Source organism: Cyanistes caeruleus, chromosome 15, assembly GCF_971803275.1.
Source record: "Cyanistes caeruleus chromosome 15, bCyaCae1.hap1.1, whole genome shotgun sequence".
In the NCBI taxonomy this organism is placed as follows: Eukaryota; Metazoa; Chordata; class Aves; order Passeriformes; family Paridae; genus Cyanistes; species Cyanistes caeruleus.
Genome location: NC_141715.1, coordinates 17,470,675 through 17,493,552, shown reverse-complemented (window position 1 = coordinate 17,493,552; position 22,878 = coordinate 17,470,675). Strand labels below are relative to the sequence as shown.

Genomic DNA, 22,878 nt, shown 5'->3' with positions numbered 1-22,878 from the left:
GAGCCACACGCCACAGCCTCTCGGCACAGGCTGCTCAGGGCTGAGCGCGCCACCCTCGGGGGCTTTGTGGCACCGGAGAAACCACACTGATTCCCCCCTCCCCAAATCATCACTGCACCGTGCTGAACACTGGGGGACACCGCTCAGGAAAGGTCTCCGCGTTGTCCCCCCAGCCAGCCCACAGTGCCCGGCTCTGCCCACGGGGATTCCACCCGAGAAAGCGCCAGAGCCTTGCTGAAGCCAGGTGAAACAAGGTCCAGTGCTCTCCCCTCACCCACCCAGGAAGGGATCCACTGTGGGAAGCAAGCTCACGGGCGAGACACGACTTTCCTTTAATGAACCCACACTCACTATTCCTGGTCACACTCTGGGCCACCTCTGTCCTCCCCCGTGCAAGCTGTCGAGCCCCAGAACAAAACCCATCCTTTCCTGCCTGCTAATACTTGAGCTGGCAGGACAAAGCAGCTGCAAACCCGGTTTTCATTCTAGTTGAAGAGACACAGAGTCTCCCAGAGATGCAGAAAAAGAAGGGAGACACAGCTACATTTATGCAGCTCCCTGGAAGGCTGGGCTGCTGGAAGCACAGAAGCCAAGTGCTGCTCAAGCCTGGAGCGTGTTTCATAAGGATAAGCCCAAGCACAAAGTGCCTGAGGGTGAAGTCCCACTGCTACTGCAGGCGTAGGACTTGGGGCACCCCGGGAGAGCAGCACCGACACTCTCAGAAGAGCCCAACCTTACACCAGAAAGCTCCTGCGCCTGTGAATGAAGCAGAAGTTTCACAAAGTTACAGCTTCCTGGCTCTCCCTCTGCAGCTGTCACAGGCACTAAAGTGGCTCCTATTCTCCATCAAAGGCCAGGAGACCGGGAACTCCACATTGGACACTTTTCTGCTTTTATTTTAAAAAAATCCAGAATGGATCCAGTAACAGTTTTATTATCAAGGAAATTGTTTTACCATAAGCAGAGAACAGACACAGGATGGAGCAGAAGGCTCAGACAAGCAAAGTATTGAACTTCCACACTGCCTCTTTTGTAAGAAATAATGTTACAGCTGAGTTTGAAGTAGCCCCTTTCCTTCAGAACAAAGGTACCAGCCTAGCTCAGGGCTAAATGGTCTCCAGCGAAGTCCCAGCCTTGCCCCTGCTGCTCACAGGCCTTCACCTGCCCCCAGCTCCTCAGACCCACATGGAGGGGCCATGCAGGCCTTATTCTCCTCCCCATTCCCAGACATTCCCATCTCCGCCCTCCAATTTCATGACATGGTTTCCAAGCTTGGATCTCGGATTTACTACACCATTGTGTCAAGTATTAAATGATCAGCCAGTCCCCAGGTGCTCAGGGGAACACACCAGGGCCAAACTCCTAACTTTGTCTGGCATGAATTAACTTTCATCAAGTGACAATTTATCTAGCAGACACATCACTAAGTTTATACATTGAAGAATTTTATATATAGAATACTGCAAAAACACAGTAAGTCTGAATTCTGCCCCTTGCTGCTCAGGAAGGTCCCTTCTCTCCCAAGCATCAAGAAAATCGACCTCTTCATCATTCTCTCGTCAAGGCAAGACAGAGTCTCCTTATTGCTTCTCTTCCTTCTGATCTCCTGGACTTCCAGAACCCTCTCGCTCCGAGGCCATCTGTGAACAAACGGGTTTATTACTCGTGGTAACAAGAAACTGCTTCTCCTGGCCATTTTTCCCTGGCTGGCTGCTCAGGTCAGCTCCAGCCTGGAGAACCCTCCTTCAGGGCAATGAGCAACGTCCACTGAGAAGGGAAATCTTCATCTCTGCATGAGCTCTGAGAGGGAGGAAACAATCTTCCCATTATTCCCTTTCCCCGGGGATGAAATAGGCTGCCAGTGCAGCACTGAAGGTTTGGTTTGACATCAGGAAAGCAGCTGTCCCCAGTAAGGACAGCTCAGCACCAAGGTCACCTGGGCACCGTGCCACAGCCATGCTGGGACACCTTCCTGCACAGGCAAGCACAGCCTGGCCAGGTGCCAGTGGGTGGGAGGGCCTTCCACTGGGAAGGAGGCGGAGAAAATCCCAATGGCCTTTACTGTGGCTTCAGGCAGACTGAAAAGGAATCGTGTTTTACAATCACCATGGAGTAAGTTCAGGAGTTACTTTACTCCTTCAGGCACTGAGGGGAAAGCCCTCTCCTTGCTCTTCTGGATGCTCCTTACTAGAAGCTTCCCCTTTTTCATGGAATGCTGTACAGTAACGGAACACCCAGCCTGGAAGCATGGCCAGGATTTCAGGCCTTCAACTCTCCCTGACCTTCCACAGCTTCCCCTTCAGCCAGTGTCACTCAGGGGGATCTGCAGAGGCCCAGCACCACCTCCCAACCAAAAGTTTGTGTCCTGGCTCCCCCCTCCCCATCTGAGGGCTCTGAAAGGGAGTTGGCCATGCACCTACCTTCTTGTATGCCATCTCAAAGAGTTTCAGGGAAGCCTGCTGCAGGCTGGTTGCTGCCTGCCTGATGTTCTCTCCTGTTTCACTATCTTTACGAGCCAGAAGTTCTCTCATTTTAGCAATTTCTTCCTTTAATTTGTTGCACTGCAAAAAAGACACAAACGTGAAATTGGTGAACTGTTAATCTCCATCCTGTCATTTCACCACCTGTTGGCCACAGCAAAACCACCTTTTCGTGCCAGAATCCATGAAGCTAAGCCTCAAAGTGAGTCTGCAGGGCCTAGGACTGTGCCCAGTTCCCAGTGGGCACCTGTCCACTTCACTAACAGTGTCCCAGTTGGCATTAATGGGGCCCTGTTTGCTGTCTGGGCAGAGGTGCCAAGGACAGAGCCCTGCAGGGCCTGACAGCTGGCCAAGGCCATGCTCTGAGCCTGGCACAGCTCACCTGGCACAGCCACACCAGGGCAGCCACAGCAAGCTGGTTTCCATGGGTGTTTAAGGCCCTGCTGGGGAGCTGGCAAGCAGGGCTGACCCTGCCCTGGTCAGTCCCAGGGCTGCCCACGGAGCAGCAGCTTGGAGCAAACCAACAGAAGAGGCCCAGAGCCATCTCAGTCCCTGCCCAGGCTGGCACTGCCTCTTCCCCTGCCCAGAGGGCTCCTGGGCATGGCACGGGGACAGCAGTGACAGCCACCATCAGCACAGGCTGTCCCACCTACCCAGGGAAGTCACAGCAAACAGTCCCTGCAGGGAACAGGGATTTAGGGAGAGGAAACTCACATAGTTCCAAAGAAAGAGCCAGCCAGTATCAGCCCAGAATGCTGTGGGTGGGAAGCGACCTTAAAGATCACCTCATGCCACCCCCCTGCCATGGCCACTCAACCAAGTTGCTCCAAGCCCTGTCCAACCTGGCCTTGGACACTTCCAGGGATCCAGGGGCAGCCACAGCTGCTCTGGGCACCCTGTGCCAGGGCTTCCCATCCTCACAGGGTTTAAAACCACTGCCCTTTGTCCTGTCCCTGTCTGCTGGCAGAGAAATAGCCTTTAACTGACCAGAGGCTGCTACCAACAAACTGCATTCCCTCAGACACCTCATAGCCCCCAGGAGCCCTTTAATTCTGCTTCCCAGAATTGTTAAACTGGTTATTTGGGCACACTCTTCTAAACTTGGCTTTTGAAATTCACAGTGCACCACCTTAGGGCGGTGTGAAAAGCACTCCTGGATATTAAATATCCATTTAATTTCTAAGAGAGAAAAACTGGAGTTAGGTGGATGCTGATTACTATTTATTGCCCCCAGGTTCTTGGTCACCGTGCATGCACTGCCAGAGCACAGCAGCTCTGCCTCTGTCCCCGTGCTAACAAAGGCAGGCACTGTCCACCATCTCCAGCCTTGGAGCAAAGCCCACTGAGGAGCCAGCCCTGGCACAGCCCTTATCACAGCACTGCAAGGCCATGCCAAGGCCACAGCTCTGTCACAAACCTCTCAGCAGCAGTCCCAGGCACTCGCAGCCTCAGTGACACCCACCCTGCACTTTGTAAAGGGTTATCTGCCAGCACCCAACCCTGTCCCCCTAAGGATGTTTGCCCATCCTCCCCTCAGCCACACTCACCCTTCCCATTGAGGGCCACAGCCAGAGGTGCAGGGCTGTGCCACCTTCACCCAGCATAGAAACACGGCCAGAGCTGGAGCCACTGGCCAGATCCAGCTGAGAGTTCAGTGGGAATGTGAGCAATGTGAGGAATTTCATTTGCTATAGCACTCCAGGATGAGGAGCCACCTACCTCATCTGCTGGCAGCTGATCCTTGAACTCTTCCATCTTGGACTCCGTGTCATGGATGATGCCCTCGGCCATGTTCACGGCCTCTACACGTTCCTGGGGGAGAGAGCTTGTCAGGCCTGCTGCCCATACCACTGGTTACACAAGGGGTAACATTTCATGCCCCAAACTGCCAAACTCCACTAAAGTTCCCACCCAGAGTCCTTCTTAATGGCACCAGGGCAAGAAGAAACGCAAGCCCTCACTTCTAGGTGCACTGTGGCCCCACGGGGTCCTGAGAGGAGTCTGTGCCAGGCAGCCCTCAGGGTTTCACTCCCCTGAACCACAAGTGACCAATGCACCACACGCTGGCACATGGGAAAGGACAGACACCTCAGGGACAACATACTTTGCTCCTTGAGAAAGCAGCAGAGCTTTTGGAGAATATCCTGAAGTTTCTTCAGCAACAGGGGCACTAGAGACAACTCAAATGCTGGGTGGTTTTACTCGTGGTCCCTTAATTACAAAAACTCCCATTTATGCATTCCTTTCATCAGTAAAACCAGGATCAGAAAAGCGTAATGAGGCAATTTTGAAAACTACAGCTAAAACTTGACTACAGTCAAGTGTTAGTTAAAATAACCTGATCACCTTGCTCTGTGAACTCAATGAACAGGGGTGAGTCCCACTTCAGTATTACAACAGAGAAGAACTTATCCAGCAATTTAAGATCCAAAGTAAGGCAGCAGGACAGTTCCCAGTGCAGCCTCTTCAGATGCCAGACCTCCCCCTATGCTTCAGGGTGATGATGAGGTTATTCAAACAGTGCGACTTTCAGAGCAAGGTCTTTGAAGGTTCTACAGCTAACCTAAAAATGCCCATCAGCCACTGCTTTGTGGCTTTAGAGGTTCTGAGGCCAGTCAGGGCTGGCTTCCTGGGAATTTATTCCATGCCTTCTCCCCTTCAGTCCTCTTCTGATCCCTTCCCTGCTGGGGTTAACATTTACAGCACTGCCTGGACACCTGAGACAGGCTCCTGCATACTGAAGGACACAATGCAGATCAATTCCTTGTGCCAGTTTCAGCAATCACTAAACACATGCTGATGCCACATCCCAGAGTCAGCCTGTGCTGTGTCTGCTTAAAAATCAATGCTCTCTATTTAGTTGCATAATTCATCAGTACTACCCTCATTAAACCTATTAATTCCACCCATTAATCCTGTGTGTAGCACAGCTTCAGTCAGTCCTCCATGGCAAGTGCCAGTCTTTCCTCAATGAGGCCAGTGAGGATTTCCATCACCTCCTCCTCCACCTGTACTGAGGCCAGCATGCTCACACGGACACAGCATTCCAGGTGCCAAATGCACAGCCAAGGGGGACAGTGGAGAGCAACAATTACAAAACCCCTCACCAGAGCTGCAAAGCTGTCTGCCATGAGCAGCAGGCAGGTGAGTTTGCTCACTGCTGCCTCCACATCCCAGGAACTCCCCAGGGAGCCGTGAAGTGGAGTCACACAGGGCAAGGTATCCAACCCCAAGGCCCAAATGCCTCTGCAAACACCTTCCTGCAACCCTGGAGTGTCAACGTTAGGAAAGGAGCAGAGATTTGGGTAAGAGCTCCCAGAGCAGAGCCCCAGGGTTGGGCACAGCTCAGAGCAGAGTGCTGGAAGCAGCAGTTCCCTGACCCCGTTACCTTTCTCCGCCTGTCCTCCTCCGCGTATTTCTCTGCGTTCTTCACCATGTTCTCAATTTCATCTTTGCTGAGGCCGCCAGATGACTGGATAACAACTGCAGCAGAGAAGAACATGAATAAAGGACCTGCTCTCACCTTTGAGGAGATGATTGTTCCCCAGCCTAACAGCAGCAGCCTCACTCAGAGACTGCACCGAGGGAGGCCCCGTGGGCAGGACAAACACTGTGACTCTTTAAAGAGCCACTGATGATGCTGGCAAGGCAAAAGCCTCATCTCCTGGATCTGCAACTCCCCAGCTCTGCTACATACTCCCTGCCTGCTGGTCTGCAAGACATTCTGGCCAGTCTTCAGTTAATCCTCCTGCAAAGTGAGAGTGCACCAAAGACCTCAAACCAAAGGAGCATCACAGATTAGAACCCCAATACTAAAAAAAAAAAATAAATATCAAAACTAAAACCCCTCAAACAAACAAACCCTCCAGCAAAGCCCCAACCAACAAAAAATTCCGAAGAGAAGGAATGGTTTCACCAAAGACTCCTTTCCCTGTTGGAAAACAGCCCAGGCTTGGTGACAGGGTAAGACAACACTTCCCACCCAGCTCCTCACATTGCCCTTAATGAAGAACTGGAGCATGATTCTATGGGCAGGCTCTTACACATCCCTTCCTTGGTCTTTTCCCTTTATTAGTGTCAAAAAGCATAATCTATATTCAGGCTTTACTGCAGGAATTAGTCTAATTTAATTGCAACAGGACCAGGATATCTCAAAGCCCGTAAAAGTGCATGCTACAATCACAATTTAAAGGAACTTTTCTGTGGAGTATTTGTCAGTGAACCCTGAACAAAGACACACACAGAGGTGTTCTTTAGATACAGATGTGGGATAAGCAGTTTTGTAATTAGGACCACATCTACCTACAGGCAGGCAGTTAGAGGTAATTCTGATTGCCTGTCACCAGGAGCCTTTTATTCAGCAGAAGAAGGCTGCCACACATCCAAGATCTCCAAGGAAATCCAAGTAACAAGCAGGGTGCCAAACTGCTGCCAAAAAGCCAAGCAGTGTGATTAAAAGCAGCGTACAACCTCCAGTTGTGCATAGTAAATACTTCTGCTAACTGAGCATTTCACTGCTCAAGGGTTCTCTCCAAGGAACAGCTGAAGGGCAGTATAGAGCCTTCCAGTCACAAGGAAAAAGAGAATTTTATTTTCTATCAGGGGAATCTGTAAAAGCTTCAAATTAATCTCCTGAACCCACCACAGAGCTTTAGAAACTGTCGACTGTGTCATTAATTACAGCACATGGGGCCCAACACTTCACTGCACCACAGAGCAGAATACACTGACAGCTTGAACTCCCTGAGCCTCCTGCCAGCTGAAGACACTTCCAGCCTAAGCAGAAGAAAATGAACATGGTGGTCACAGGGAAAACCTGCTGCTTCAAAATATCCCAATCTCTAGACCTTTATAATGGAATAATTACAAACAAACAGAATCTTGGCACAGGGCTGGTCTGCTCAGCTGTACATGACACACCCTGGAGTCAGAGATCTTCCTGATCTGGTTCTCCATTAAATGCTGGCACCTTCATGCAGCCAGGCTCACAGACTGCAATCCCTGTGTGCTCCCAAAGAACAGCACTCCCAGCAGCACAGCTCAAGACAACTCACACATGGTGCTGCCTTCCCAAAGCCCAATTTCTGTCCCCACAGGGTAACACAGGGCACACCTGACTAACCCAAACACCTCAGTGACAGAGCACCAACACCAGTGAGCCCTGAGTGAGCCAACCTGTGTGCCCAACACCTGGGCACTGGTACACAGCTGGAAACAGCTGCACTCTGCTCAAGTGTTGCTGCAATTATTCCAGATGGCAACACCAAGGCAGGACTGTCACACAGGACAAAAACGCTTGGAATTTGGTGAAATCCTGCCAGTGAGGGCTGCCCTGACATTGGCAGGGGCTTCATCTCCACTGGCAGCAGCCTCTGGCAGCAGGTTACTGGAGATGGCAGAGGCTGTGTGCTTACAGTAGCTTTAGTGCCCTACAACAAAAACCCACAGCTCAGCTCTCACTTATCCCTTTGTCCACTCTCCCTTCCAGGGGATAACAGGCTCAGATGACTTCAGCTGCATCTGTGCTGCCCTGGCAACAGGCTGAAGAGTAGGGGTGACCCAAGCATGTGGCCACATGCTCCATCCCCACCCCAGATAGTGGGACGCCCTCCAGGCAGCACTGGAGCACACTCTGTTGCCCCTGGAGCCACTCAGTGTCACCCTCAGCAGCCCCTGCTGCCCTCCCTGTTAGGCCCAGGGCACTCACTCTGCTGCTCCCGCCCGGTGCCCTTGTCCTTGGCTGACACGTGCACGATGCCGTTGGCGTCGATGTCGAAGGTGACCTCGATCTGGGGCACTCCCCGTGGTGCTGGAGGGATCCCGACCTGAGCAAGGACAAGGGTTGGCCATCAGCTCCCACAGGGACAGAGCTCAGGGGACCAGGGCTGGGCATATCACCCTGGGGATCTGATACTGAATGAACAACTAACCAAAGCTCAGATCAGAGTCCTCTAAGTACCTGTTGGCACCATGCTGTGCACTGGTATCTTGACAGGATCCAGGTTTCTGCCTTGGACAAGTGCACAGAAACCACAAGAGAGAACCTCCAGGTTTGGTTCCAAGGTGATACAGGTTCTGCTTTATTGCTACTCAAGCCTTCCTTTCACAGCTATGGCAGGATACTCTATTTCCTCAATTCTGGACACAGATTTCACTGGCCACCTCTGGGGAGCCATTTTAAGACAGTGAGAGGCAGCTTCCTTCAAAAGGACAAAAGAAAGGCAAAGCCCTTCCTCTCAGCAGGGCTCTTCCTAGGAAGTTCACACTAACTTGAACAGTTTAACAGTGCCAAACTTGGCCAGCACTGACCAAACCCATTTTGCTCAGGATTGCTGCTTGGGCAGCCCCTCTCTGCTCTCAGCAATCCTGGAGCACATCTGTTCCCCAGGGTGCAGGGTGTGGGCTCAGTCCACAATGTCTCCACACAATTCTTCAGAATGACGTGTTGACAGTTTAACATCATAGCACACACACTGCAATTCCAACCAGGTCACAGACTGACCCCCTGGGCACCTCAGCTCACACCAACTCCACTCCCAGGGTCTCACTAGGCTGGCATGGGCTCCCCTAGGGACTGCAGGTATCCTGGAACTGCTCCAGCTCCCATCTTTGCTACACCAGAGGAGAGGCCAGCATTCAGGTTATCTGCTGGTCCTGGTACTGCATGGGCTTTTTTACACCCAGAGCCCTTCCTGGTGGCCAGGCCCTGAAGCTGCAAGTACCTGCAGTGCCACATGGGAGTGCTCAGAAACTTCGAGATCCATCTTCAATGCCAGGTGGTCCTCAGCCACAGAAAGGCTGTCCTAGGGCCAGGCTGTGCCCCTGGAGGCTGCTTTTGTACTACAAAGGGGTCAAATGTCCTCTGTAAGATGACTCCCCCTTCAACACTGCCTTCAGGGGGCAGCTGAAATGGAGAAGGCTCTGAACGTCTCCAAGAAGGTCAGGTCTAAGGTCAGGAATAGAGAAGCCAACGTACCAATGTGAACTGGCCAAGCAGCTTGTTGTCACTGGCCATCTCTCTCTCTCCCTGGCACACTTTGATCTCCACTTGTGTTTGCCCATCAGCAGCTGTAGAAAACACCTATGGAAAAGGAACAGGAAGTTACTGTATAGCTAGTTAGAACACAAACATCTGCAGTTACAAGCTGACTGAACAAGGAATAAAAGGAAGCTACTTGGAAGGGAAAGATCATGAAATGCTTGCTGTTCTCATGTTCCTCTGACAAAACTCCAGGGTATTAAGGCTAACAAGAGCCAAGCTCACTGTTGTCTTGTCCTGTATGCACCTGGGAACACAAAAACTGGCCATCCATGGCAGCAGCAGGTTCCAGGGCAGCCACCACACCCCAGAACATCTCCCCTGAAGCAGCAGGCTGCAGCCCACGTCCCAGGCAGCTCAGGCATTATCACAGAGCACACAGCAGCAGGCCCTGACAGTGCCAAGGGAAGGAAAGGATCACACCCAAGGCACCAGGACATGACAATGCAAAGATAACCCCTCCCGAGGCACTCAGGCAAGCCAGGGCTCTCCCATGGGCGTGGTGCTCAGTCCCAGAAGAGCTCCAAACAATCTTTCTTCAGAATGACGTGTTGACAACTGACATCATGGCACACACACTGCAAGAACGAACCCTCATCAGGCCACAAACATCCTGGCAGATCTTGGCATCGTTAACTCAACTGCCCTCCCCTCTTGGGCACACCAATAATCTGAGGGGCTGACATAAAACCTGATTTCTCCACTGCTTCTCTTGTCAGAAGAGGCAAAACCATCTACTGGGATGTTCTGGGTGGCCTTTCCTCAGCTGTCTGAGAGCACCAGCACAGTCCGACCCATCCAGAGTCAGCTCTTACCTGGCTCTTCTTGGTGGGGATGGTGGTATTCCTGTTGATGAGCTTTGTGAAGACACCTCCCAGAGTCTCAATGCCCAGGGAGAGGGGAGTTACATCCAGCAGCAGCACATCTGTCACATCACCAGCCAACACCCCACCTTGGATGGCTGCTCCAATGGCCACAGCCTCGTCAGGATTGACCGCTTTGCTCGGAGCACGGCCAAACAGTTCCTGCACTGTCTGCTGCACCTGAGAGGAGACACAGCACAGCTCATCTGTGGGGGAACCACCACAGCCACAGCAGCCTGGCTCAGCTGTGTCCTTATGCTGCTGCCATGGAAGCCTGAGATAGAAACCTTAGCTCTGTGCCTGCTCCCTCACTGCCCAGCCTCCTGCACAGCACTGAATGCCCTTGTTCCAGCCCAGACAGCCCCTTCCCCAGGAGACCCTGTGTGCCAGCTGCCAGGCAGCCCCCACCAGAGCCTTCCCACAGCCTAGCCACATTCCCAGGGGATGTGGGAGGCTTATCTGCGAGTCAAGGACCGCTCCCTGGGAACTGTGCAAGCCAGCACTGAGCAGGACACAGCTGCCAAGGACAGTACAGCTGTGGAGGAGCACAGGGAAGGTAAAAAAAACCAGCAGCACAGTTCATGTGGTTTGTGTGCAGCAAAGGAAAAAAAAAAGGGAATTGTATAAAGAGCAGTGTTTTCCAGCTCTTTATTTGGTGGGCTGTTTCAGCAGAGGAGATGGGCTTTGTCAGCACTGTGAGCTCTGCAGCCAGCTCTGCCCATTCCCAAGGACTGTGCCCGTGATCCCAACAGATTTCCTGCTGGAGCATCGGGACAGGAATGCACTGAGGGTCTGCCCCAGAGCACAGCTCAGAACTGCCCTGCAAGGGAAGGCTGTGGGGCTGGGCCTCCTCTCGCAGTACTGGTGCTGGGCACATCAGCACAGGTGAGTGGGATGTGCCTGGAGAACTGCTGGAAGCAAACACCCAACTGTGCACTGCAGCCAGGAGACACCGGTCCAGAGTACTCATTACAGAGGAGGACTCTGTGTGACAGCATGTAATTAAATGCAAGTCTTTCCCTCTGGAGGTGTATTTTACAGTACAAAACAATACTTGTAGCCACCCACAGTCCATCTCCTGGAGTACTGGCCATGGCAGAGCTCCAGAGAAGCCACATTCCCTCCCAGCAGGGGAAGAGAGCAGAACAAGGTGCCCAAGAGAAGGTTTGGCTATGTACAACACACTGGCACCAATTTCAGAGGCAGAGCTACAGGCACACAGGAAAGCATTCTGTCAGCTCAAAGCCACATATGCTGGCGGTTATGAGGGGAAGAAGGAAAAATAAAGACCAGTATTTAAATTCTGTCTTCAACCCCTAAAGGATACAATCTCTCAGGAAAAGGTTTTGTGTTTGTCATCACGTTCTACACAGGTAATCACACCATTTTTCCTTTATCCAGCTGAACAACAAGGACTTTGGGAACATATAGCAGTTACTTCACTTGGGCTTTGGCCAGAGCAGGAGCTTCTGTTTATCTTGCTGTTCTGGCTCCTCTGCCTGGGTGACCTTCTGCTCACACCAGTATCACCTCCAGCTACCAGGCTCATTAATACAGGAAGAAAAACCTTCCCACCAAACCCGAAATCAACCCCAAGCAGGACCACGCACACACCTACTGTCCTAGAGGGGACCCGCAAATCATGAAGCAACAAACAGTCAAAGCCTGAGAGATACCTCTGGAGTGAGATTCTGGTGCTCTCTGCAGGAAAGGCCAGGCTGCACCTACCCTTGGAGGGAGCAGTGAACATCCCTGTTCAGCTCTGGGATGGAGGAGCAGCAGGCATGGCTGGAACAGCACCAGTAAATCACCTGCAGACAGCACTTATCTGCACAATTGTGCATGTCAGCACAGCAGGCTTTAAAGCTACCTGCTGTGCTTATCTCCAAAGATTGGAAGGGCCAGGTTTTAGATAAGGAGTGTCTGAAAGAGCCAGGTAAATGGGCCTGCCAACAGCAGCCTCTGATTACACACAACCAGCAGGTCCCAGAGGGGTTCTGCTCATGCAGGTTCTTCACAGCTGGAAGTGCTGGAAATCCCTTGGAAGGCACAGATTGCTGACAAGTGGCTGTCACTGAAATGCACCTTTCCCACACTGAGCCCACAACAAGAGGCAATGCCCCGTCCCTCTCAGCAATGCTGCTCGTGTCCCACGCACACAATGGCAGCTGCAGCTGGGCTTTCACCTCCCAGCACGTGCCCCTTGACTCTGTACAGTGCAGCTCAGTCTGAGCCCCAGCTGAGATAAGCAAACAGGAGAGGTTCTGGGCAGTGCTCCCATGGGATCCTCACAGAGGATCTGCCCTGAGACTCTGGCTCCTCTGATCCCCCAAACAGCAAGCACAGGGCAACTGTGCCAGCCCTGCCTGAACAGGCCCTGAGCTCATACCTTTGGCATTCTGGTCATGCCACCGACCAGGATGACTTCCCCAATGTCACTCTTGCTGACTTCAGCATCCTGCATGGCTTTCTGGCAGGGGGCCACTGTCCTCTTGATCAGGTCAGCCACGATGCCCTCAAACTGCGCCCGACTCAGCTTCATGTTCAAGTGCTTTGGTCCAGAGGCGTCCATGGTCAGGTAGGGCAGGTTGATGTCAGTCTGTGGCATGGAAACAGGTTCAGGGAAAACCAGGAATGGGCTTTACATCACCTTACAAGTTCTGCTTGGCCTGTAATGAGGCATCTGCGTGGCTGTTACCCTCCAGCCCCCTTTAAGTGGCAGTAGGCACGTTTATGTTTGACATCTCAGAAAGAGGACAATTATTTTGTTCCACACCTCATGGTTACAACTGTTAAACCCCAACTTTAACAGTTACTTCAAGGTCTTTCACTGTTGGGCAAAACAATCTGTCACAGCCAGGAGGTAAGAGCAGAAACACTGGAAGTGACAACCTTAATGCTGTTCCTTCAGCACAACCCAGAAGCCCATCTGCAGAGCTCCAAAGATTCTGCCAACTGACTCACATTCCACACCAGGTAAACTCCTTGAAGGTCTTTCCTTCTCTCTTGAGTGTTCTCTAAATACCAACAGCTCATGTTCAACAGCCACTCTGCTGCCATTTAACACAAAGTGAATTAGAGCAAGGAACCATAATCTCCACTTGCTTATGGCTGTTTGTCACATGCTGGATTTTTAAAGCAAATCTTATACTGAAATCATCTGATTCAAGTGCTGAGTCATGTTGACATCGAAAGACACTACAATCCAAAGCAATTAAAGCATTAGTGCTTTAAGCTCTGGAGATTAAGTTTAAGAATTAAAGCCATGCTGCTGACCAGAGGTGTGCACTCACTTTATACACAGCATGGTCAAAAGTATTGGGGGAAAACAGGACCAAAACCAAGTTGAAGTGAAGTTTTCACTTCACTGCTCAGGAGTTAAGGAATTAATCTTTCCTGGTATGAGCAAACTGCATTTGCCAGCTCTTGAGCTCCTAAAACAGAGCCTGCTATGTCTCTGGCAGAACTATGCAGCCATTGTGACTGCCCTCAGCTCCTTGCTATGAGCTCCCCACTGGCCAGTAAAAAGACCACCATCAGATAAAATTAAAGATGCTTATTCAGAACCTAGAACTTGGCAGAGTCCCCATTTCAATTACTATATAATTGACCTTAATTTTACTTAGCCAGGACTATTACACTCCCAACTTGCTGCTTCTCCAGTTCCTTATTCAGTAATGAATAAAAGACATGCTTGACTGCATTAATATACAAAGCTGATGGAAAAAAGAAGGGAGGGTGGCTGCTGCCCATTGTCCAGACAACTCATCTATAGGCAAATAAGTCAAGATTCTGTATAGGAATTACTACACAAATTAGCTGCTTCAGTGGAATGAGTAGCACCAAGGGTTTGGAACTGCTTGTACAGATCTGCAAGTGGTTCCAGTAACCCAGCATTGGCTGAATTCCCTGATGCCCATCACAATTCTGAAGTACAGAACAGGTTGGCAATAAGGTCACATTTCCTGCAAGATCAGATGATGTGGTGCCAGAAAAAGGGCAAAACTCAGCACCCAACAACTCAGCTTCCAGCAGCTCCCCATGCTCTGCAGCCCACCCTGCTGAGTGACCTGCTGTGCCAGTTACACAGAAGAAACGTGTCAAGAGAGCTTTGTAAACAAACCCAGTGCAGAACTCAGTGTCTCTCAGTGTTGTAGTGGATGCTCTGGAGCCAGGCACATACCTGCACAGATGATGAAAGCTCACACTTGGCTTTCTCTGACGCTTCTCTCACCCTCTGAAGGGCCATGTTGTCTTTAGTCAGATCAACTCCCGTCTGTGTGACAAAAACAGGGTTAACAAACTCTCTGTGACTGCTAAGGAGTCACTTCCCTGCAGGTGACCTTCTCAGAGCTCTTGACTGAGCAGCTTTTCCTAGAGCAGCCAGCCATGTGCACTGTGTTGCTCTCTCCCTGCTCCAGGTGTAGTCAGCATTCCAACCTGCCAGCCCTCTCTGCTCTGCAAGCAGCCATTCAGTGAGGTACACACTGAAGCTCGGAAAGGCTGCTGCAGCATAGAGTGAGAAGACAGAACTGAAGTAACAAAGGAATTGTTGGAATTACATTACAGGTTCCTCCCAGCAACTCTTGGTTGCATCTGTCCTGTCACTTCAATTGCACCACAGATGTTTACTTTGAAACATAAGCAGACTGTGTGCAGGACAGTCCTGCTATACCACAGAGAAGAAAAGGCAGAAGTTCTGCTATTCTGTGTCTTCCAGGAAAGGAATATTCCACTTCAAAAAAACAAGTTTAAGAAGTGGAAGCTGGCTAAAATGTGCTTAATCGTCTTAAATTCCAGACAGAGGTGACAAATCAAGTGCTAAGAATTGAAGAGAATTCTCTCTTCTACAGAAGTGAGGCTGAAAAGCAGTGTAACACAGGACTGTGCTCTGGAGAGACACCTTACCTCCCTCTTGAACTCTTTCACAATATACTGTAGCAAAGCCTGGTCAAAATCTTCTCCACCCAAGAATGTGTCACCGTTGGTGGACTTCACCTCGAAGACTCCCTTCTGGATTTCCAACACAGAGATATCAAAAGTGCCACCACCTAGGTCATAGACTGCGATGCTGCAGGGAGAGAGGCAGTACAAAGGTGAGACTCCCCATCCTCAAGAGATGATATAAGAGCTCACATAGCTGCCCACACAAACTCAAAGCATCTTTAGAGACAGCAGTGATCCATCTCAATGTGTCCATACCCCCTGAGCACCCAGAGTCCATGTGGGACTGGAAGATGTGCTGCACCAAGCCTGACCTTGTCCATTTTTTCAGAGAGGGCAGCTCCTGCCTCTCCAAAACCAGACACTCTCACATCCAATGACGTGAAGAGTGTCCCTGAAGAGCAGGGACATCTGAACTATTATGAAAATGCTTTTTTTATCAAAATGTGAGGCTTTCCCAGCATTATCAGTACCTCAGAAATACAGAATGTGTAACAAAAGCCTGCACTTCTGTAACCATCCCTGACAGCGACAGGGGGCTGAATGCAGACAGGGGAGCTGCAAGGGGAGCTGGCACAGCTCAGCATAACTCCCCTGCTGCCCAGCAGCACCTCTGTTGACAGCCTGTCACCCAGCTGTCCTCAGCCACACCCACCCCTGCCACCTGCGAGTAAGGTACCTAAATTGACACTCAGCTTGGATAATTAAGTTGTAGCTGCAAGTTATGAACTCTCATTAGCAAGGCTGGCTGGCACAGAACAGAGGTGACATTACAGAGATCTCACAGCTCTAAGTCCACCCTGGCAGAACTCCAAGCAGTGCTCTCAAAGTCAGCAAGCAGAGGAGGCAAATCCCAGCAGGTTTGTTTCAGAGGGCTGGTGCTATGCACATGCACTTACACTTTGTCTTCAGACTTGTCCAGCCCATAGGCAAGTGCAGCTGCTGTGGGTTCATTAATCACCCTCAGGACGTTCAAGCCAGCAATCTGCCCAGCATCTTTGGTAGCCTGAGGAGGAAAGGGGAGAGTGCTGACTGCTGAGACGAACTGTATGCGATTTATGAGCGCTAAAATCTCCCAGCTTGATGAGTACCTGTCTCTGAGAATCATTGAAGTAAGCAGGGACTGTGATTACGGCGTTCTTTGCTGCGTGTCCCAGGTAATTTTCTGGAAGAAAAAGGACACAAACCAGAAATTATCCTTGTAAGAACACCAAGTTATCCTTCACAAAATCAGAAAATGGGCAGGAGGCTCATCTCATCCCAGCTCCTGCCATGGCAGGGACACCTCCCACTGTCCCAGGCTGCTCCAAGTCCCATCCACTGGCCTCGGGCACTGCCAAGGATCCAGGGGCAGCCACAGCTTCCCTGGGCACCCTGTGCCAGGGCCTCCCCACTCTCCCAGGAAGAGTTTCTTCCTACTGTCTAACCCAAACCCACTCTGTTTGAATCTAGCCCCCCAACCCACCATTACATGTTTTTGTAAATAGTCTCTCTCCATTAATAACTAACTTGAAATTATTTCTCTCAACTAACAGGAGATGGGCTTGCTGTTTTCTGGGAAGATGTAGAGGGAGCTGTGCAGAATTCCAGTCCTTCCACAAAACACAGAATAGTTTGTAGACTTCTGGCAGCACAGCAGTGCACCTCTGCAATTCCATCAGTAACTAGATGCCACTTTAATGAATTTATCTGAGAGTTTGTCTTTTTAGAGTGTGAGGCTGAAGCTGTACTCCATTTTTCTGCATGTGAGGCACTTAAAAGTTACTAATTTTTATCCCATTTATAGAATCTGCTGTTGCTAACACTTAGTACAAACTATGTACATGTCCCAACTTTTAAGTGTTTAAGACAGCAGATGTCAGAAAAATATACATTACACCTTGTTTTAAGGTAAAAAGAGAAGTCATCAAATGCACATTGAGACCTGCTAAAAAATACCCATGTGCTCGATGCAGTGAGGATGCACAGATAGGACTCACGGCTCTGCAGCAGCCCTGCACAGAGCTTACACACTGCACTGCTCTCTGCTGCCTGCAGAGCCACAGCTGAAATCATGCAGCACCCAGGCCAAAAGCCAACATCCCCCCAGGAAGGAGATCCCTGCTGAAGGCAGAGGAACCTCACCCTCAAATTATCTGTCATCTCTAAATGCTCACACACCACAAACTTGTATTTTACTGCTGGGTGGAGCTTTAGCAAGTGCCAAGGACCTAACACAGAAAATACAACCACCTCTGGATGAAGCTTTAGTCCTGCCCTCCTCACACTCACTAGACACACTGTTTAACAAGTAAGGGTGCAGAAGGCACTCTCCCCTCTCTGTACAACACTCGGTTTCCCCAGAAACCACTTTAGGAATTGAGAAAGAGAAGAACATTTCTCCAGGCCAGTGGATATTTTCCCCAGTGAAGATTTAAAGTCACCACTGGCTATCTGGCTATCAGGGCCCAAGAACTGGGTCCCCTGAACACTCCCTCTCTCCCTGTGTGCAGCTGAGTAGGAACAAAGCCACTCCAAGCCTGGCTGCCACAGCTCATGCTCAGCAGCAGCCAGGGAGACACAAGGACGGCAGCTTCCAAGGAAATGGAGCTCCCCTTCCTGAGTGAGTGTGAATTCAACTAAAATCAGAATCAATCAGCAACCCATTCTGGTATGAGTATCTTTGAAGTAAAGCACTGATATTTTGCGAAAGATCCAAGACTGAGGCAGGCACTGATCTCCCTTGAGGTCTCCTAGCCTGCTCCCTTCCCCCATCCACAGCCCTGCCCTGCGAGGGTCTGGCACCCAGGAAGCGCCGTTCTGGCTGCAGCACTTCCATGTACCAAGCAGAGAGGCAGCAAAGAGCAAGCTGTACCCACCTGCAGTCTCCTTCATCTTCATGAGGACAAAGGCACCGATCTGGCTGGGAGAATAGAGCTTCCCGTGAGCCTCCACCCAGGCATCTCCATTGGAGGCACGGACAATCTTAAATGGGACGTTCTTACTGAAAAGCACCAGAATTCACACTCAGTTTCTGCAGCAGCATATACCCCTGACCATCAGTGTCAGCAGATAAACACGTGCAGTTCTAAACAAAGAACAATGAACTGGCCAGCAACAGCCCCAGATCAAATCCCAGAAGTACCAATTACAGATTGCCACTGCCAACACTTGTATGGTACAAATAGTGCACATATACCAACTTTTTAAGTGTTTGAGACAAGTCCGAAAAATATGTATTACACCCTATTTAAGGTCTCAAAAAAAGATACTTAAGTCATCAAATGCATAGACAGGAGTCATGCCTATGCATCAGCCCTGCAGAGAGCTTACACACTGCATTGTTCTCTGCTGCTTCAATCAGACACCTCATTTCATCACAGGCCTGAGGTATGATCACACAGCTTTGACTGCAAATACCCTCAAGAATTAGAAAACTCTGCCCTGCAAGCATCAGCAAGCCTTTTTTCCTCTTCTCTGAAAGCCTTAACATGATGAGCAGTGAATGCAACTGAACACAGCATGGCCACTTCCCACAGGGCAGCGTTTTGAAGCAGAGCAGCTGGTGAGACCCCCAGTGTTTGCTGCCCTGGCGCTGGCAGTGGCACTGGCCCCTGACTCACATGTCCTTCTTCACTTCAGAGTCGTCGAAGCGGCGGCCGATGAGGCGCTTGGTGGCGTAGAAGGTGTTGTGGGGGTTGGTGACCGCCTGGCGCTTGGCTGGCATCCCCACCAGGCGCTCGCCCTCGGCCGTGAACGCCACCACGGATGGTGTGGTGCGGGCTCCCTCCGAGTTCTCCAGCACCTGGGGACAAGGGGAAGCGTGACAGCCACACCCTCACCTCGGGGACACCCCGCAGGTAACGCACCCATGTTACTCACCTTTGCCTGTTTCCCTTCCATGACGGCCACACAGGAGTTGGTGGTACCCAGGTCAATCCCAATAACGGCACCTTTGATCGCTTCGGAGCTGGAGAGCACATCAGGGGAAAATAAAATTACCACTGAAGGAAAATAACTACATAGCAAAAACATTTTCAGTCCCAAAGAAAGGACCAAGCGATTTTCCACTCAATGTTGAAGCAAATCCAGGCTGTATCTTCACCTAAGATGTTCTCTGACACTTAGACTGCAATTAAACCTTGTGCCTTTGTTCTGAACCAGATCACTTACAGGTAAACCCTTACTTATTAAAACAAGCATATAAAATATCATTCTTTCCCAGAATATCTTCACTACATGTATCTGTATCTCCTCAACAACCCTTAAGAGCTTGGTTTCAAGAAAGTCGCAACTTACTCTGAACCTACAGACAGGAGTTGTTTTGGGTTAGTTCTGATCACAGAATCCCAGACTGGTTTGGGCTGGAGGGACCTTAAAGCTCATCCAGTGCCACCCCTGCCACGGGCAGGGACACCTTCCACCGTCCCAGGGTGCTCCAAGCCCTGATCAGCCTGGCCTTGGGCACTGCCAGGGACCCAGGGGCAGCCTCAGCTAGGCAACCCTGGTGTTCAAATTTGTTTGAAAACATTCATCTGAATAAATTGCATTTGTTTATTTATTATTGCTTAGCATGGGGAGAAGAAACCACAGCAATAAATCACTTGGCCCATGCAGAGTGCTCTGAGCCGAAGTCAAAGCAAAGCACCTTTCCCATCCTCAGGAGCAACAGGTAAATTTGATCCTGAAAAATGAGAGTGGTTCTCACACAAGAGAAATCTGAAGCCCCCTCCTCTCTCTGGGAACGGTGCATTACTCTCTCTGAGGCTCAGAGAATCCCTGAACCACAGCTTTGCTTACAAAGGCACGTTCTGGGATAGAGAAGGCATTCTGAGCAGAGCAGGACCGTGTTTGTTTCCAGGAATGTCACCCTCTCTGTGCCCAAGCTGCCAGGGGCTCCAACTCCAGTTCCAGTAACAGAGCAGTGAGCTTGGAACATTAAGCTGTACCCAGTGAAACCCAGCTTTCCCAACACAAACAGATTTCCGAGCCCATGGCCTGAATCACCATCAGCCACAAACATCTGAGTAAGTCACAAAACCAACTGCTCCCTTCACCCATTATCCTGCAACATGAAAAAGGAGTAATTCAAATGCATGTTTGAAATGAACTTTATCTGCAGGGGAATGGATCCAGGCATCACCCATTTCATGGCACTGTAAAACAATTTGCTCCATCAGGGCTTTTGTTTTAATTTTTGTTTGGTCGGTTTTAGTCAAACAAATCTCAGCAATCCATGTTTTATGGGCACTGCTGGTGGGGGAGCACCAGGGAACATCAATTCTCAAAGCTTCCCTGGAGAGAAACAAGAAATAAAGAAACAGCCTTGGAAAAGTTATGGGCAGAGGTTCTAGTTTTATTCTGCTGGTTTGGCTCTGTTACCCAATCCCTGGCTCCAACAATCAGTCCTGGTATCAGCAACAGGGGAAATATAAACACCAACAGCCAAACACGACCACCCCCAGGAACACTTACGCGTATTTCCTGCTGGATGCTGCTCTGAGAACATTTTGGCTGAGGCCATTCCAAAATGTCTGTAAAACAGAGACATTCTAATGAGAATTTAGTTTAAAACATCAAGATGTCTTCAAACCAAGGCTTTCAGAGGCAGACAATGGCTGAAGCAACACTGTCCTACTAAGAGTACGCTCTTTATGCAAAGGAACAAAGAATTTGAACAAGACTCAGACTCACATAAATGGCCTCCCGAATTATTGCACTAATTAATCTCCCATAACGCTAACTTCTATGACCAGAACTGAGCTTTTTCCCTCACACAGAATAATCTGTGACAAAAGACATCTCAGTAGGCCAACCCTGAACCTTCAGTCCACGAATAGCAGCAGATAAACATTAACGCCATTTCTCAGAGCTTTGTGCCTGGTCAGCAACAAATGCCCCACAGCATCCCTTGAGGAACCTGCAGCTGCGATTCTGCTGCACAACTCCAGCTTCACCCCTCTGCACATGCCAAGCTGCATCCTGCAGAGCTCGGGAAGCATTATCCTTCCTTCTGAGGAAGAACTAACTTCTGACAAGATAAAGTCATGCCAACGGCACCGAGCCGTGACTCTTTTGCGGGTATTTAAAGACCTAAGGCCCAGGCCCAGCGCACAGAGCCAGCAGGACAAGCACAGGGCGGGGAATCTGTGGTCCCCGCCTGTCCCTGAATCGCCGCCGCGTGCCCTCCCCAGCCCGATCCCCGCTGCCACCATCGCACGGACGGTGAGGAACCGAGCGGCCTTCCCACAAACTTCCCTAGCAGCAAACAGACTCAAACACGCAAAACAGGCTCCTCTACGCCCTCCAGGCCCGCATCCTCATGCACCCTCATAAGCCTTCTCTAAATAAAATCTCAGCACTGAGGAGCCATGGCCTGAGCCCGGACTCGCCTGCGGGCAGCGCCCTTTGCCGCTCCCACAGTCCGCAGTCCCCCCCCCCCATGTCTATGGCAAACGCTCAGCGCCCCGCAGCCTCTTGCTGTCCCCGCGGCCCCTCGCTGTCCCCGCGGCCTCTCGCTGTCCCCGCGGCCCCTCGCTGTCCCCCGGCCCCTCGCCGTCCCCCTCAGAGCTCTGACCTGCGCGGGGCGCGCGGGCGGCGCGGGCGCGGCGCGCGGCAGCAGCAGGGGCAGGCGGCTCGCGCTCAGCATGGCGGCGGTCGGGGCGCGCGGGGCCGCGGCTCTTCTGGAAACCTCCACCCACGTGGGCCGCGGGGGGGCCGAGCCGCGCCGCAGGACCCCCGCAGAGGGCTGCCCGCAATAATGCCTGATCGCGCCGCTCGCTTTCGCCGAGACGACCAAACTCTGGCGATGGCGGCGCAGCTGCACGCCGGCTTCCCGACACCGGCACAGAGCTCGCTGTCCCGGCAGACACGCGCCGGGGCGGGAGACGGGCAGCCAAGCGACGTGGCGGACACCGGCGCAGTGAGAACACTCCGGGTCCTGCGGCGGCCGCGCACTCAAGGTCGGACAGGATAAAGCGCAGGGCGATTGCAGCGGCCTTGCGTCAGGCTGAGAGCTGCGCACGCGCACATCCAGGGGGGCGCCGCCGCATGTGCCAGGGCTCCTGGGCCACCTCCACCCCAATGCCGCGCATGCGCGCCGGGGCCGCGGGCCCTCGGTGCGGCGGGGTGGGAGCTCCCTCTGTCCGCCCGGGGCTCGCACAGAAACCGGCAGCACATAGCTCCGGTCCCAAAGCCCTGCAAACCAGTCCTACCGCTCCCAGCAGCAGTAAAAAGGGCTGTGGGACCAGGTGCACCTGGAAAAACGCCTGTGAGAGTTGAAACTGATACTTCCTCAGGCCCAGAAGAGAAACGGGACCTGAAATCAAACCAAGGAGTTCAGAATTCCACAGCATTCCCAACCTGAACTCAAACCCAGCACTGAGCCAGTGCCTGGGAAGAAAGGATCCCTGTCCCAGTCAAATCCAGAACAGAAGGAACACTCGGACAGCTCTAAGAGAGAATCCTTATTTATTTAACATCTATCCTAACTTATATATATATCCTACATCTATCCTAACTTATATATATCCTAACTTATATATCCTAACCTATCCTAACCTATCTTAACTTA

At 51.2% G+C, this 22,878-nt stretch overlaps 1 protein-coding gene and 2 non-coding genes across 4 annotated transcripts; all 3 read right to left on the bottom strand.

Moving 5' to 3' along the window:
* Window positions 1–875: 875 nt before the first annotated feature.
* Window positions 876–22,401, bottom strand: HSPA9 (heat shock protein family A (Hsp70) member 9). Of its 2 annotated transcripts, none has more exons than XM_023936185.2 (17): window positions 21,883–22,401; window positions 20,781–20,839; window positions 19,188–19,275; window positions 18,929–19,110; window positions 18,185–18,309; window positions 16,418–16,491; window positions 16,226–16,332; window positions 15,291–15,453; window positions 14,566–14,658; window positions 12,772–12,981; window positions 10,335–10,562; window positions 9,457–9,561; window positions 8,188–8,305; window positions 5,869–5,963; window positions 4,200–4,292; window positions 2,421–2,561; window positions 876–1,640 (listed from the first exon to the last, which is right to left on the bottom strand). In XM_023936185.2, the coding sequence occupies exons 1-17, from the start codon at window positions 21,952–21,954 to the stop codon at window positions 1,581–1,583; spliced, it is 2,013 nt and encodes a 670-aa protein (XP_023791953.2). In that variant the 5' UTR covers window positions 21,955–22,401; the 3' UTR covers window positions 876–1,580. The 2 variants fall into 2 exon arrangements, with proteins under 2 accessions (XP_023791953.2, XP_023791952.2); XM_023936184.2 differs by having other exon boundaries at window positions 21,698–21,901.
* On the bottom strand, window positions 8,880–8,948 carry LOC111935757 (small nucleolar RNA SNORD63). Its single transcript, XR_002867852.1, has one exon. It is a non-coding gene; the product is annotated as a small nucleolar RNA SNORD63 (small nucleolar RNA).
* LOC111935758 (small nucleolar RNA SNORD63) lies at window positions 10,021–10,092 on the bottom strand. Its single transcript, XR_002867853.1, has one exon. It is a non-coding gene; the product is annotated as a small nucleolar RNA SNORD63 (small nucleolar RNA).
* Window positions 22,402–22,878: the final 477 nt, after the last annotated feature.